The sequence below is a fragment of the Musca autumnalis genome, unplaced genomic scaffold (genome assembly GCF_047663935.1).
Source record: "Musca autumnalis isolate F117 unplaced genomic scaffold, ASM4766393v1 scaffold_5, whole genome shotgun sequence".
In the NCBI taxonomy this organism is placed as follows: domain Eukaryota; kingdom Metazoa; phylum Arthropoda; class Insecta; order Diptera; family Muscidae; genus Musca; species Musca autumnalis.
The window spans coordinates 48798473-48815855 of record NW_027412088.1 but is presented as its reverse complement, the minus strand read 5'-3'; the positions used below and the strand labels follow the sequence as shown (position 1 = coordinate 48815855).

The 17383-nt window shown below is 38.8% G+C and overlaps 2 protein-coding genes across 2 annotated transcripts in view; one reads left to right on the top strand and one right to left on the bottom strand.

Moving 5' to 3' along the window:
• The first annotated feature begins 3783 nt into the window (after window positions 1-3783).
• Window positions 3784-17383, top strand: part of LOC141404624 (oxysterol-binding protein-related protein 9) — a 135118-nt gene continuing 121518 nt past the window's right edge. Inside the window, exons 1-2 of the mRNA XM_073988103.1 lie at window positions 3784-3987; window positions 4465-4835. Coding sequence (XP_073844204.1) covers window positions 4680-4835 — 156 coding nt within the window. The 5' untranslated portion in view covers window positions 3784-3987; window positions 4465-4679. The remainder of the gene's footprint in view (window positions 3988-4464; window positions 4836-17383) is intronic.
• LOC141404626 (uncharacterized) lies at window positions 10188-10667 on the bottom strand. Its single transcript, XM_073988106.1, has 2 exons — window positions 10541-10667; window positions 10188-10466 (listed from the first exon to the last, which is right to left on the bottom strand). Exons 1-2 carry the CDS (start codon window positions 10553-10555, stop codon window positions 10236-10238), a joined length of 246 nt encoding a protein of 81 aa, XP_073844207.1. The 5' UTR covers window positions 10556-10667; the 3' UTR covers window positions 10188-10235.

The window sequence follows — 17383 nt, the reverse complement described above, 5'->3', positions numbered from 1 at the left end:
TATTATCCATCCAAGTACTGGTACAGAAATGCCGCGAAGTTCAAAAAGATGTTTATATATGTTTCATTGATTATGAAAAGGCATTCGATAACGTCCAACACGACAAATTGATAAATATACTAAGGGAAATTGGAATACAAGAAAAAGAAATTAGATGCATACGCAATTTATATTGGAACCAAACTGCAAGAATTGAAATAAATGGTGATCTGACTGACGAAATTCCCATATCAAAAGGAGTCAGGCAAGGATGCATACTATCGCCGCTTCTTTTTAATATATACTCCCAAAAGATATTTAATGAGTCAATTGAAGGAGAACGTATTGGAATAAGAGTTATGGGTAAAATTATAAATAATATACGCTATGCTGATGATTCCACAATTATTGCTAGCAGTATATCTGGGCTGCAACAACTCCTAGACAAACTCACGTACGTAAGCGAATCATATGGCCTCAAAATAAATATAAAGAAGACAAAATATATGATTGTAAGTCGAAAATATGTCAGTTGTGAAACGTCATTAAATATCAAAAACGAAAACATCGAACGCGTAAAATCTTTTACATACCTCGGCGTTTTAATTAACGACCAGTGGAACACATCAAACGAAATTAAGCGTCGAGTGGAGATGGCCAGAAATGCCTTTTTTAAATACAAAAAAACACTTACAAACCATGAAATTGGTCTCAAAACGAAGGCAAGATTTGTCAAATGCTACATTTGGTCTATACTACTATATGCAGTAGAAACCTGGACCCTAAAAAGTGCAGATGAGAAAAAAATTGAAGCATTTGAAATGTGGGTATACCGAAGAATACTGAAGATACCCTATACATCGCATATTACGAATCAGGAAATTCTAAGACGAATGAACCTTGATAGACAACTTTTACGCACCGCAAAATCAAGGAAAATCGCATACCTGGGGCACCTGATGAGGAACCATAAATATAAATTTATACAAGCCATTATTAAATGTAATATAGAAGGACACAGAACAAGAGGCAGAAGAGAGACGTACTGGTTAAGGAACATCCAAGAATGGACAGGATACTGGGATGAAACGAATCTAATATATGCTGCGAAGAATCGAGAGCTGTCAATAATTTCATAACATAAAACATTAAAATATATTAATTTGTAATACATATAATATTGTATGATCGCTTATATCCGAATAACGGATCCGCAAATAAAGAAGAAGAAGATAAATTGGGTGCAATTTAATACGGTGTTTATATTATAGTTTTTTGCAGGGTTAACCTCCGTTATGAGGATTTATTTGAAGTATACACAATGGAAATGACATTTCAAACCCAGACCAACTGGGTTAACCCGGTTATATGTAAACGGCCTATAAGGGTTCATAGTGATCAAAATACTTCTCCGCCAATTGTTGTGGACAGCCCCTAAACAACAATACCGCCCAATTTCAAGTATTGTACAAAATTTTAGCTGACCAGATAAGAAGTGTGTCTGGTTTCTTTCCCAGCAAGAACTTTCTCAGGGAGTAAAGGCCTGCGTACATAAGCTGCCTTGCCTGCTTACCTTGCTTACTTCTGATAAAAGAATAAAAAAGAAAAGGGCAACCCAGTTCGAAATTTGCTCGGCCTTCTTTATTCTTTTATTTTTATTATGTCAAAAATGAAGCAGGAAAGCAAGGCAATCAGGCAGAGCAGCTTATGTACGCAGGCCTTAAGGATTTTTTATTCTCTTTTGCTAGAAAGTTGTAAAAAGTAAACAGACACCCATGGTACAAATACACAGGTAGCCGCATCGGCAATTGTTGGTAACATAAGGTGTCAAAATTTGACATCAATTCAATGCAGTTGACACAATATGTTTGAACATTTTTCCCAAAATGCGTTCCCGTACACCAAAAAAGTTGCAAAATGTTCACTTCTCTTTGAACAAAAATGGCGCTGAATGGCTTTCTCTTTAGAAACTTTTTACACGACAAATTTGAGCGAGCAAAAATGTGAACCATGTTTGCCGGCTTCCGATTCGCTGACACGCCGACTTTGACATTTGTTCCAGATTTTTTGACGTTTCTGTCATTTTTCCGTTCCCGTACATTTTGGAAAAATGTGTGCGTTGAACTCATTTTTAACAGTTTTCTCTTTTGAACATTTTACCATTAAAAAAGTACTGGAACGAAGCTAGTGAGAGAGGAGAGAGAGCGAAAATGGCTTTCTCTTCTACCACGGGCTACCAGCAAAATTTCTGCAGGTAAAAAATGGCAGAACTGATTTTTCGACTTTTGTTTGACGATTAACGACGAAACTGGACGAAAAACAGAAGAAAAAGTCGAACGCTGACAAAACTAAATTAAAAACTGTGAAATAAAAGACGAAAATTGATTTTTTATGTTTCTTTTTAACATTGCTGCCAGATGCTGCCGTTCCTTTACTTTTCTGGTAAAAATGTTCATGAGAGAGCACTTTTGAGCAATTTTGACACTTTTCTCTTTTACCTGATGACTGATAAAAGTGAACGGCCACACCGGCAAGCAACCGATTATTTGAGCAAAACTGATCGTGTGTACCCCACTTAAGGATGATGAAAGAAAATCAGATGCGCTTGGATTAAATCGAGAAAGGAGAAAGTAAGCTCAAATGTGATTGAATTTAATGGATTTTTTTTTAATTTGTGTTTATATAATAAAGTTCTTTGTGTTCTTGTTTTACACAAATAATAAATGCATTTTATTTATTTTGGGATATTTCGCAATGGCTTGCATTTTAATTGCATCTTTGGACTGATTAAAAATGCAATCCGCAGAGTGCCTTTAAATTCAATCCAAATCACTACATCAAAAGCTGTGATTTGGATCGAAAATGGAGTGCATCCTAGCTGTGTGCAGTGGAAGCAAGCGCGCTCTCTTCTAAAATTCATATGTGAATTCATAGGAAAAGATGTACTCCAACGGCAAATGTACCGTACACTTGTAGAGATTCAACTGCATCCGCGGATGCAAACTTTTTGCTGGGATGTGCCGGGGCCATAAAGGTGCAAACACAATGAAATGTGTCTCTTACTTCACACTCAATTTCATGTAAATGAATAAAGGAGAGGTACTACCTAATTAAAATGCGATCTTGCATTTCTTTATTTTTTTACATAAATTGGGGCTTGGATAAGCATGTATTTCTCATTGTGTTTGCACCTTAACGTGGAACTCATTTTTGATAGTGTGCTTGACCTTTTAATATCTTTTCAGGTTTAAAGGCCTGCGTACATAATCTGCCTTGCCTGCTTACCTTGCTTACTTCTGTAGTGGGATTCTGTAACTCATTTTTGCTGTTATCGATAATTGTCGGTAAAATTAAAATGCTTATAATTTCGATAATTAACGAAATTTTTCGGTAAGTTAACGATGAATAGAAAGTAGTCGCTAGCCTCTACCGACACAAACAGTGATGCCAACTTTTCTTTATGTTTTTAGTCATAATTTTGCAATTTTATTTGACCGATTTTTGTCGGTAACAGCAAAAATGAGTTACAGAATCCCACTACTGATAAAGGAATAAAAAAGAAGCAGGAAAGCAATGCAATCAGGCAGAGCAGCTTATGTACGCAGGCCTTTATTCAAAACTAGTAATAAATCATCATAATCTAAACCCAACTAATTTGTTTTTTGTTTTAAATTCTATTTGCTTGTTCATTCTGTTCGATATATCGAATTATTTATCCAACTAATGGTTATCGATAACAATCTATGCAGTCATATGTTTGTCATCGCCATATTGCGCGACCCTGGCAACCCTATGTCGCAAACTGACTGTGACAGAGCTGTCAACATTACATTGAAGAAATTTTTTGTTCGGTCCCTGTAGAAAATTGTTTTTCCTCTTGTTTTATTTGAAAATAATACAATTCGAATTGTAAAAATATTGAGAAAATGAATAATCCCCACTAAATTACAACAACAACATAAAAACAATGTGAAGAAACAAGCACAACTTTATTAAATTATTAAAAAAGTAAATGAAAAAAGGACAGGCGAAAACAACTCAAAAACTTTGCATATTACAAACACCACTACTTTGATTGAAAGGAAAGGATTTGGAAGGAAGTGGTCGAAGTGTCATTGGATGGGTTAATGATCCTTGTGTTTGAGGATACCAAGAAAGACTTAAATAAAACAACAAGAAAACTTGAAATTATTTCCTATGAACAACAAAATAGTGGCAATGAATAAATCATTTACCTCCCTCCCCCTTTGACTTAAACTCTTCCTCCTACAGCAGACACACAAAAAAAGAAGTCAAACAAACATTTTCCTCCATCGTTGATAGTCGATAATTTTTTTATGTAATACCATTAAGCAAACAAATATTATTTGCATTAATAATAAGAAGTGAATATATTATTAAAACCCATTGGCTTTCGCTGGGTGAAAAAACAAACATCTGCCAATTGCAACAGCTGTTAATTGTGAACATTTCTTCTCAACTCAGCCCACCAACAGAACCAGAACCACACCACATATCCCTTAACTGCTGCAGTCGACGTTTCTGTGGAAGTGGAATTTGAATTTCAGCAGGAAAGGTTCATGTGTTTGATACTTCCATAAAACTGGTGCTAAGAAGGTGTCTCTTTCGATTAGGACACCAACATTAACATTTTCGAGAAATTTCAACAAAACAACTATCATCCATCCACTACTGTCACCATGTCCACAACTAATTCTCCGGCCGTGTCATCCGTGAGCATTATTGGCAGCGGAACAATGGAGGGTACCCTTAGCAAATGGACAAATGTCATGAAGGGATGGCAATATCGCTTTTTCGTATTGGATGAAAATGCCGGTCTCTTATCATATTATACGGTATGTATGCAATTATGTTTATTTGTTTGTAAAGATGTGTGTGTGCGTATGTGTTTTCAGATATCGCTGGTAGCCAACCTCTTCTTTTGTCTATATAGTATATCGTCGTTCTAGGGGTCTTTGTGTAAACAAAACCAATTGGCCATAAAGATAACAGTCGTAAAAAAGTAAGACATTTGTTTGTCTGCTTCATTTTGGGGACTAGGGAGAGAAACTCAAGTAGTAGGTATCTAGCAAGGAAGAAGATGAAAGTCAATCACCACAAAAAGAAAAAAAAAAGAAAATAGTTCAACAAAATATTGTATAATAAAGATATCAGCAATCATCATCAACATTTTACCACGTTTTATGTGTGTATTAGTTTGAAATTTTTAAATCACAGCATATCTTTCATAAATACGCTGCTATTCAGAAAATATTACTAATACACAAACGTACGGCGATATGAATCATGCATCTATAGACTACAATGTCTACCTCTATAAGCGCGTCGAAGCTAAATTGTGTCATATTAATTATTTTGGGTAGAAAGGGGTCACACAAGAAGTGCACAATCTGAAAGGCAATAAACAAAATAGAAATGTTTTAATTAAAAAAGTACACAAATTACGCTCTTCGAAACCAGCTCTACGTTGTGTGTCCACAACAATTAAAACAAATTGAACGTTCCCACATTTACTCAAATATCCTCGTGGTTGGAAAGGAAAACATTTTCTTTAGTAACAGCCAACCCTTTGAAACTAGTTGAACCATCGTGGTGCAGTGGTAAGCACGTCCGCCTTGCTCTTTGAAGGTCTGCGGTGGTGACAAATGCCTTCAGTGTAATGTTGATTTACATTTCCTGAGTGTTTCAGCCATGTTCGAATTCGGCGATAAAAAGTAGGTTCCATATCATTGAGCCAATATTTATTGGCGTGTTGTTGTGGCGATATCTCAGAGGGGCTGGGCCAACTCAACTGTCTCTCCAAAGCGGGAAATATTCCCCCCTCCCTTTAAATCCATAATAATAATAATAATAAAAGTTGTTGTTGGTGTTGTTGTTGTAACAATGTTTTATTATTATGTTTGTATGATCGATCTCCTGTTCAATCTGGTTCTGGGTCCATCTCCAGTTCCAGGAAAGTGGCTACTTCGATGGGATGTAACCACAGATCCACTGGAGTTAGATGAGTAGGTTTGGCGGGGCAGTTGAATAGGTGATTAGTATCGTGCGGGTCCATGCCGCATACTGGGCAGATCGATTCCCCCCGCCTAATAGGAGTTTAGGCGACTGCAATATCCCGAGCGTAATTGAGCCAAAACTACTCTGGTTTGTCGAGGCAGCTGACGCTCTTCAGCTGCGATAGATGGGGGATGTACTCCCATGACTGCATTCACACAATAATTGATTATGGCCTTGGCAACTGTGGCCGTGTAAATGCTGTTCAAACCTGCCTGATATGCCTGTTGATCTAGAGGTTCTCTCCTATATTGCAGGACCTCAGTTTCTAGAGCATGAATATCCTTCTTGATATGCCTGGGTGTATCGGTGGCCAGCAGATTGGGATGGCTCTCACGGTAACACCCGAGCAAGTACTACAACGATATCATCTCATTATGTTGTCGTAATGGAAGAATCTTTGCCTCCTCATGTAGATGGTCCACTGTAGATTTGAGGAGGCACCCTGTAGCTTTTCTCAGGGCGGCGTTCTGACAAATTTGAATCGTATCCCACTGTGTGTCACATAAATTCGGGGATTAAACTGGAGCCGCATAGCTTACCACAGACCGACCTATCGCTTTATACGTGGTCAACAAGGTTTCTTTATCTGCATCCCAAGTGCTGCCGGCTAGGGACTTGGGGACCTTGTTCCTACATTTCAGTTTAGCTGTGGCATGCGAGGACGACGTGAAAGTGGTGTCGAATGTGACCCCTAGAATTTTGGGGCAGTTTGTGGTCGGAATTCTGCTACCATCGACCCTGATATTCAACTCTTTTATATACTGCGCCGTCCATGTAGTGAACACAGTGGCCGTCGATTAAGTGGCGGATATCTGCATATTCCTCGCGTGGAAAAAGGTGGTAAGATCGGTTAAATAGGAGTTCAGTCTCTCACAGATGTCATCAGGGTAGGTACCTGACGCCAGGATCGTACAATCATCCGCATACGTTACGATCTCAATGCCGTCTGGAGGAGCGGAATACAGGAAAGGTAGAGGTAAAACAGTTCCGGAGATATCACCCCTCCTTGGGGAACTCCCTGTTTCACTCTACGGGGCTTGGATTTCTTGTTCCTGACTGGCGACCACACATATAGTTGATTATCCAACGTTTCAGACTTGGCCTGAGGGTTGTCTGCTCGATGTCCTCGAACAGCGTGGAGTGCCTGACTGTGTCAAAGGCTTTTGATAAGTCAAGCGCCACCATCACTGTTCTATCACACGGCCGCTCCTGGTTGAGTCCTCGACAAATATGTGTGGAGATGGCGTGCAGCGCTGTTGTTGTCGGAAATATGTGTTTGTTTCCGAGCTCTTTTGGTCCGTGCCGGCATAGAGATGAACACCAGACCATGGATCCTTTCCGTTTGCCAGATCCGCTTCCACCACATTTCAACATCTGTGAGACGTAGTGAATGTAGAGATGAGTGCACTTCCGAGGTTGCACTGACCTTTGTCGCCTCCAGGATTACTGCGATATGAGCAAGAACATCTTCCAGCGTTTGTCCCACAGTTTCACCAACAAGGACAATGCACCACTAACACCTCAATCCGGAACCATAGTGTTTCGGCCAGCGGCTGCCAACCCAGCTTCAAACCTATGCTTCTACGTAGGTTTTTATGCTGCTACAAGGTCAGCGAAATTGTGGATTTTATGAGTCAAAAAAACATCGTCGCCGCGATCCATGGAACAAAGCTCAACGTCACCTGTAGCTTGCAATGTTATGCCGAGGGACTGTAGAAGAAGCAAATGAGGTGTACTTGCCTTCCTAATACACAAGTGTGCCCAGTACAGGCCTATCTCGCTTTAGCCTGACTCTAGTTACCCGTGCATGGAATGTATGGGAGTAGCAGTAAAGTGTGGCAATACCAAAGTAGCAATCCCACGGCAGCGGGTTCTTACGTACCGGATTGACCCGAAACCAAAAGTGTTTCGGCCAGCGGCTGCCAACCCAGCATTATATGCTGCTACAACAACAACAATACCAAAGTAGTGTTGCCTAATGTGTACTTTTCACCAATGAATAGCCGTTCTCCGCGTTATACCGGAGGTACAGTGCTGGCCCAGCAATTTTGTCACTTAGGAACGAAAACGCGTTTACAAGGATAAGAGGAGATTGGCACCCTTTCTTTGAAAAGGTTGTATAGAAACACCCTTTCTTTCAGAAACGGGTCTATAGAAACACCCTTTCTTTCAGAAACGGGTCTATAGAAGTACCCTTTCTTTCAGAAAGCGTCTTTAGAAGTACCCTTTCTTTTAGAAAAGGTCTTTGGAAGTACCCTTTCTTTTAGAAAAGGTCTTTGGAAGTACGTTCTCTTTAAGAAAGGGTCTTTGGAAGTACCCATCTTTCAGAAAGGGCCTATAGAAGCACCCTTTGCTTCAGAAAGGGCCTATAGAAGCACCCTTTATTTCAGAAAGGGTCTATAGAAGCACCCTTTATTTCAGAAAGGGTCTATAGAAGCACCCTTTGTTTCAGAAAGGGTCTATAGAAGCACCCTTTATTTCAGAAAGGTTCTATAGAAGTACCCTTTGTGTTAGAAATGCTCTATAGAAGCACTCTTTATTTCAGAAAGGGTCTATAGAAGCACCCTTTGTTTCAGAAAGGGTATATGGAAGCACCCTTTGCATCAGAAAGGGCCTATAGAAGCACCCTTTATTTCAGAAAGAGCTTATAGAAGCACCCTTTATTTCAGAAAGGGTCTATAGAAGCACCCTTTGTTTCAGAAAGGGTCTATAGAAGCACCCTTTGTTTCAGAAAGGGTCTATAGAAGCACCCTTTGTTTCAGAAAGGGTCTATAGAAGCACCCTTTGCTTCAGAAAGGGCCTATAGAAGCACCCCTTATTTCAGAAAGGGTCTATAGAAGCACCCTTTATTTCAGAAAGGGTCTATAGAAGCACCCTTTGTTTCAGAAAGGGTCTATAGAAGCACCCTTTATTTCAGAAAGGTTCTGTAGAAGTTCCCTTTGTGTTAGAAATGCTCTATAGAAGCACCCTTTATTTCAGAAAGGGCCTATAGAAGCACCCTTTATTTCAGAAAGGGTCTATAGAAGCACCATTTGTTTCAGAAAGGGTCTATAGAAGCACCCTTTGTTTCAGAAAGGGTCTATAGAAGCACCCTTTGCTTCAGAAAGGGCCTATAGAAGCACCCCTTATTTCAGAAAGGGTCTATAGAAGCACCCTTTATTTCAGAAAGGGTCTATAGAAGCACCCTTTGTTTCAGAAAGGGTCTATAGAAGCACCCTTTATTTCAGAAAGGTTCTGTAGAAGTTCCCTTTGTGTTAGAAATGCTCTATAGAAGCACCCTTTATTTCAGAAAGGTTCTATAGGAGCACCCTTTATTTCAGAAAGGTTCTATAGGAGCACCCTTTGTTTCAGAAAGGGTCTATAGAAGCACCCTTTGTTTCAGAAAGGGTCTATAGAAGCACCCTTTATTTCAGAAAGGTTCTATAGGAGCACCCTTTGTTTCAGAAAGGGTCTATAGAAGCACCCTTTATTTCAGAAAGGTTCTATAGAAGTTCCCTTTGTGTTAGAAATGCTCTATAGAAGCACCCTTTATTTCAGAAAGGGTGTATAGAAGCACCCTTTATTTCAGAAAGGGTCTATAGAAGCACCCTTTGTTTCAGAAAGGGTCTATAGAAGCACCCTTTATTTCAGAAAGGGTCTATAGAAGCACCCTTTGTTTCAGAAAGGGTCTGTAGAAGTACACTCTCTTTTAGAAAGGGTCTATAGAAGCACCCATTGTTTCTGAAAAGGGTCTAGAGAAGCACCCTTTGTTTCTGAAAAGGGTCTAGAGAAGCACTCTTTGTTTCTGAAAAGGGTCTAGAGAAGCACCCTTTATTTTAGAAAGGTGATACAGAGCACCCTTTGTTTCAGAAAGGTTCTATAGAACCACAATTTCTTTAAGAATGTATCTATAGAAACACCCTTTGTTTCTGCTGAAAAGATTTGTAGAAGGACCCACGAAACGTGGATTTTTTTTGCATCCACCAAGCGTGAATCTTTTTAAATTTTTTAAAGTCCTTTACGCGTTGATTTTTAAATTTTTTTTCAACGTCCACCAAGCCTCGATTTTTTGAAGGACTGAATTTAATGAGCAATGTGGGCAAGCAATTCACTGCACCATTGTGAAACCACCAGATTGAACTAAACACAGATTTGTAATTACTAATTTATTATATTAAATTTTGAAATTTCCATCATCCCTACGAAAAATAACTATTTCGAAACATACGCATATCTGAATTACGTGGTGGCATTATGCGTTCACCTCTGGCTGACCTATGACTTGCATCTTTTCTCGTTAACTTATCCCTGGGATGTTCAACCAAACGACTTTGATATTCTTCAGATGGTCTTGATGCAGAATAATATTCCGTAACACGTCGGCGAGGATAGAGTTCCATTTGATTTATGTGAAGATAGCCAAAGGGGTCCTAGATGTATTTTGGCACATACATAATATACATCTCAGAAAAGGTTTACAATTTAAATTAACAATTAAACTCACATTTGAGGGATCCATTTTCGAAAATATTAAAAATTACGATTACTATAGAAAATTTTGAAATTTTTTCAAAAACAATAAATGTACTTTTTGTTTTTTAATATCCAAATACAATGGAAATGAATTTTGATTGACAAATAATTGTGCTGATGTTGTATTTTTAAACTACATAGCCACATGATAAATAAAAGCTCTGTTCCAGAACTAAAAAGTTTTTACAATTTTTACCACTTTTACACATTTTGCTTTCCCGTACACAAAATTTATATGAAAATCGTTTACGACTTTTACAACTTTAACGACTTTTACCACTTTATAAAGTACGGGAACAGGGCATATATCTTTCAAATATGATGCAATAAGTGTGTTCCCGTACACAAGAACTTGTAAAACTTTTCGAATTTATGAAAGAAGAAAGGTCCCGTTGAAGGTGAATTGTCTCCATAGCTGACTTAGTGCGGGTTTCCCATCTGAGGAATAAGAAAATATTCGGCGCTAAATCTACTTTCACACTTTTCACCACTTGGTCTGCTGAAATGTGACTCCTGGGGCTGGATTCTTGTTCTATGAAAATTTGAAATGAAAAATACTTGTGTATGTATGTATTGAGAAATTGATTTCTAGACAAGACACTAGGGTGACTTGATAAAAGAAAAATACTTCAATAAAATACTTCATATTTACAAATTTGTAAAAATGTGTGTATAAATAGAAGTTATCAAAATCAGCCTTTGTCTTCTAGCCATTAATTAACATTCAAAATACCCCTGACGAGCTTTGGCAACCACCAAGCGAAACGGTCCGTAGGGTAATTGGTTGAATGTGTGTTGTGGTATAACGCTAGAATTCATTTTTCAATACAAAACTCCTTAGGCCATGTTAGCTCGATTAATCCATAATTAATAAACTTTCATAAATAATTGGCCTTCGTCCTAAAAAGACAATAATAAATAAAGAAAAATACTTTCTTTATATTTTTTTAATTTGACAGTTTTTCCTTCATAAAAGTTTTCATTTCACATTTTCATAGAAAAGCTCCTGTTGGATCTGTTGGTTCAATTACAATCGTATATGCATGTAGAAGTGAACAATTCTGCAACCTGAAGCACAATTCTGATTCTATGAAAAATTTTCTCAGGAAAAACATAAATACATTTTGAAAAAAAAGTAAAAATACAGCTGATCGTCACTTCTACCTTATATAAATGTGCCTTGGTTGTAAAGGCCTGCGTACATAAGCTGCCTTGCCTGCATACCACCTTGCTTGCTTCTGATAAAAGAACAAAAAAGAAAAGGGCAACTCAGTTCGAAATTTGCTCGGCCTTCTTTATTCATTTATTTTTATTATGTCAGAAATAAAGAAGGCCGAGCAGAAGCAAGCAAGGTAAGCAGGCGAGGCAGCTTATGTTCCCAGGCCTTAAAGGCTTGCGTACATAAGCTGCTCTGCCTGATTGCCTTGCTTTCCTGCTTCATTTTTGACATAATAAAAATAAAAGAATAAAGAAGGCCGAGGAAATTTCGAACTGGGTTGCCCTTTTCTTTTTTATTCTTTTATCAGAAGTAAGCAAGGTAAGCAGGCAAGGCAGCTTATGTACGCAGGCCTTTAGGCCTCGACACATAAGAAGCATGGCATTCTTGCTAAAGTAATTTCTGGTAAAAGACTAAAGACCAAGTTCGACCTAATTCAAATGTGATTCTGACATTTCTTTATTCATTTCCCAGGCGTTTAAGGTCTCGACACATACGAACTTGGTCTTTAGTCATTTGCCAGATAGGACTACAGCAAGAATGCCATGCTTCTTATGTGTCGAGACCTTTAGTGCAAGAGGTATATGAAGCAGCGGCTTCTTGGAATTGGATTTAATTTTGGGAACCATTCCCTTCGATAGTTTTGGTGCCAACCAGCCATTTAGTTGGTCACATTAGGACTTTTGGAGCTTTCCTCGAACAACCCTTAAATTTAAGCAAACATTTGAACTTCTTGGAACATGATCTACGTTTGGAAGAAATTTTACGATGTGCAAAGTTTCGGCCAATTGCTCATCAGACATTTTGCTGGGGTTTTTGATCTTTTGGACCATTATCTTAGTCGAAGGTCACATGGCGACTTCCAGTTTATAGACGAGGGTATGAGGTAGTGAAACCGCTGTAAACGGTTTTCTGTGTTTGCGATGTTGCCTCTTTCTATTATTCGTTTCAAGAAACTCGCTAGTGTGACAAAGGACTTAGGATGCATGGACTTGGCCCGAACAAATGTAAATATAACTGCTGTTAAAAGTTTCAAAACGATCCAAGACGTTTCTTTATACTGCACTTAAGCGAAAAAATGAACTTTTGTTGGGGTGGTACCTCAAGGTTTTGTCCAATAAAGACCTCCATGCAACTTGATGTACGTTTGGAAGAAAAATTGGACCGTCGCAAGGATAACTTCTTGCAAAAAAATTCAATATATTTGGGACATGTTTTCCAACTGCATTTTTGCAAAGAAAACAAATTAAATTCTTTTTGTGGGAGGTACCCGATGTAGGATTGGTCCCCTATAGCTCATATTCGAACCTGATCTATGTTTGGAAGAAATATTATAATGTGAAAAGTTTTGATCCATCGATTATTTCCTTCGACAGTTATAATGTTGCGAAAAATGTTGAACTTTGTGTAAGAGTTGCGCGAAGGTGTGAAGCAATGTGGCCGAATTTAATCTAAGTTCATACGAACTTGATCTAATTGTGGACAAAGTTGTACAAGGTACAAAGTTTGGACCAAATCTGTTGATCCGTTCTTGATTTATTGGGCGCACCAGCCAGGCAGACAAAGGTACGGACAGGGTTATAGGTTGCGCTTCTGATGTTGCTTGTAGGCGGAGACCATCTAAAAGACAGGAAAAGTGGTAGAAAGAATGTAAATAAAACAGTGAAGTAGGGAAGAACAAGTAAAAAAGTATCAGTTGGCTTTACCGACAGGAATATACCCTCAGCCCAGATCGAATGTATTTAGGGTCTTTTCAGAATTTTATGACCTTTTTTGGACATTTGAACTTGCCGACGAAAATGTGGATTAGGATTAAAGTTCAAAAGTGTTGCAGAGGATGTACTTAAAGAAATGGACCGACATAGTCCATTATGGAAGTGGATCTTATTTTTGGAGTCATATCTTTTCGATAGATATAGCGCCCACTAGTCATTTCAGTGGGTCATCGTATATCTTTTGTATATCTAGTATGTCAGTAAGGATGTAAACAGGACCACAACGAACAGCATCGGTATACATTTCCAAAGGACCTTGAACATACCCTAAACTGCATTTAGACACAAATGTTGAACTTTTGTGGGGGAGGTACCCTACGTTACCTCCATTTTAGAAGTTAAACTAAATTTGCACAAAATATTAAATAAATATCCAAAGTTTGGACCACATTTGTTCAAGAGATATCGTGCATACCATTTAAGTGACATTTTTTAAATATTCGGGGCAAGTACCGGAAGTTGTGGACGAAACGAAGACCAGTTCGAGAGTTATCGTATTCTGTAGCCACTACATATGGCGCCATAGATTTTTTATACTTTTCGGGCTGTTTTCTCAAAAAGTATGGACTTGTCCCTGAATAAATTTTACCATCGTAATTGAGGCAGTGAATGCAAGTTGCTTTAACAAAAATCAAAGTGATTCGAGAGCAGGTCTTAAAGTGAACTTATGCGCAATTTTGTGTGATGGGTACCCGAAGCAGTGGGCAAATATAGTCCATATTCGAACCTGATCTATATCTGGTATAAATATTAGGATGTGTAAAATATGGACCAAATCGGTCCCTCAATTCAATTTTTCCGAACTTTTTTGAACTTTTGTGCGGGAGGTACCTGAAGCAGTGGACCGATATGGCTTATCTTCGAACTTAAACTAAGTTTGGACAAAATATTACAAATGCCAAATTTTGGACCAAATCGGCAGATCCGTTTGAGAGTTATCTTGCGCTCCAACCACTACAAACGGTCTCATAGGGGTTGTTTGAACCTTTCAGGCTATTTTCTCAGGAAGTATGGGCTTCCCCCTGATGAACCTTGTACCGTCGTATGGGGGGCAGTGAATACAAGTTGTTACAACAAAAATCAAAGCGATTCGAGAGCAGGCCCTAAACTGAACTTTACCGAAATTTTGTGTGGGAGGTACCCTAAGGAGTGGACCGATTGTGTCCATATTTGAACTTCATCTAAGTCTGGTAAAAATCTCACGATGGGAAGATAGCATATTATGGTGGAGGGTATAAAAACATTATTTCGATGAGCTCACGATGATGGATGGTATAACGAGTGATTTTGTCAAGGTCACAAAATTCCAAAAATAATAAAAAATAGATTTTTCGGAGATTATGGACATGTGGCGATTTTCACTGCTCCTCTTCTCAACCTAACCTATGTAAATAATGTAAAAACGAAATATTCTCCAAATATCCACTCTACAAGACATTGTTGTGCAGCCACCGTGGTGCAGTTGTTAGCACGTCCGCCTTGCACTGCGGTTCAATCCCTGACCAGAACATCAACGTTTTCGATGGTGGCAAATCCCCTCCGAATAATGTCGGCTTACATTTCCTGAGTATTTCAGCCATAAAAAAAAACTTCTCTACAAAGTTTTGTCGTAAGAAACACCGTTCGGACTCGGCGATAAAAAGTAGTTGCCACATAATTGAGCCAATATGAATAGGGGTGCACTTATTGATAAGAAATAAGTCTTCCTTATCCCTTCGGGGATGTTGTGGGAAGATATTTATATATGTATGTAGAAAACACTGTTACTATGTCATTCCTTTTGTAACACATCGAGATATTCATCGGATACTCTACAAAGTATATATGTATATCCTTGATCAGGGTAAAATTCTAAGTCGATATAACCATGTCCGTCCGTCTGTTGAAATCAAGATACAATTCGCAATTTTGTATAAAAGTTTCTATTACTCCTAGGATGTTTGGTATCGCAAATGGGCTATATCGATTCACGTTTTGATGTAGCTCCCATAGAACGGTACCACCCGATTTTCGGTATTTTGAAGTTTTTAGCACCGAAATGGTGAGTGGTCTCCATTTGGGGAACTAAACGTTCCATAAGAAATTTGTCGGTATAGGTCCACGCCTTCATATAGCCTTTTGAAGGTTGTGGCCTCAATATTCCTCAGAAATGGCTGAAATTTGGTATTTTCTTCGTTGGGTGTATAAAATTGTTCCCCTGAAACTTGTCGGTACAGGTCTACTGCGTAGTATAGGTTGAAGGTTGTGGCCTCAATATTCCACCGAAATGGGATATTAAACGTTTCACATGAAATTTGTCGCTATAGGTCCCCGCTTTAATATAGTCCCCATAGAACGGTACCACCCGATTTTGGGTATTTTGAAGGTTTTCGCCTCAATATCACACCGAAATGACAGAAATTTGGTACTTAGTCCTCGTTGGGTGTATAAAACATTCTCCCAGAAATTTGTCGGTATAGGTCAACACCTTCATATAGCCCCATAGAACGGTACCTGCCGATTTTCGGTATTTTGAATGCTGTGGCCACGTTGGAGCTAAAAACATCTCCGACTGAAATTCATCGGTATAGGTCCACGTTTCGATATAACCCCCAAGTAACGGTACCTCCCGATTTTCTTATTCTGACGATTGTGACGTAAATATCCCACCGACTGAAATTTGTTATTTAGCTTTCCATGGTGTTATAAACTATTCAAGAAGAGAGTTATCAATATAAGTCCGCGAGTTTCTATATCCCCCATAGGTTAGGTTAGGTTTAGGATGCGCAACTGCCGTGCTGGCAGCCACTCCACTCGGAGACCTTGAGGTCCATTGTGATCATCCTGACTATTATGTGTATTTTAGAGATGATGATGATGTTGTGATGATGTGTACATTGGGTTATTTGTCTGTAGATGAAGAATATTGATATGTTTGCTGTTGAAGAGGTGATCCGGTTATGGATTCGGCAATGGTATGGAAGAGTTGTAAGACAGATGAGGTGATTGTGATGCGGCTATATGAGCTATATGATGATGAGATGATGTTGGTGAGGAAGAACGTGTGATGTGATGATGGATCAGACTATATAGTGCTGTGTGACTGCATATGATTAATGGTGGATTAAGTTTGAAAGGTGGAAAAGGAGGGAAATGGAATGTGATAAGAAAAGAGAGAAGAAGAATAAGAAGAGTGAGTAACTGTAGAGGAAAATCCAATTGTTTTAAGAAGAAATATCGATTGAGAAAGATTTTCCTAGACTGTTCTAAGCCTATGATGACCTGCCCCAGAGCCACTACCACTAAGCTACCAGGACTGTAGGGTCAATAGAGGATAAGTAAGATAGAGATTCAATCACATGTACACCAAATAGTCTATGTCTTTTGACCATCAGTCGAGGACATCTACATAGAAGGTGATCGATTGTCTCCGTTTCCTCCTCATCCTCACATTACCTACAATACTCAATGTTATCAGGACTGTATACTTGCATATCATAGATCTTATTCTGCAGTGGCCAGTTATGACCCCTGTAGCGATTCTAATTTCTGACTTGCGAAGTGAGAGAAGGGACGCAGTTCTACGCCCTGAGATTGGCGGCCAGATCGACTTTGATACCTTGCAACCAGGAATATCTTGTTAAATTCTTATGGTTTTCTCTGAATGGAACTGGCTGAGTTTGCCGAGGAAGTAGCAGAGCGGTGGCATAATACAGTCCTCCACCCTTAGGTCCGAGGATTGGGAGCCACGCCTTGCCAATTCATCAGCTATCTCATTACCCTCAACATCACAGTGTCCTGGTACCCAACAAAAATTGACGTCCATGTTGCTTGCTTTAAGAAA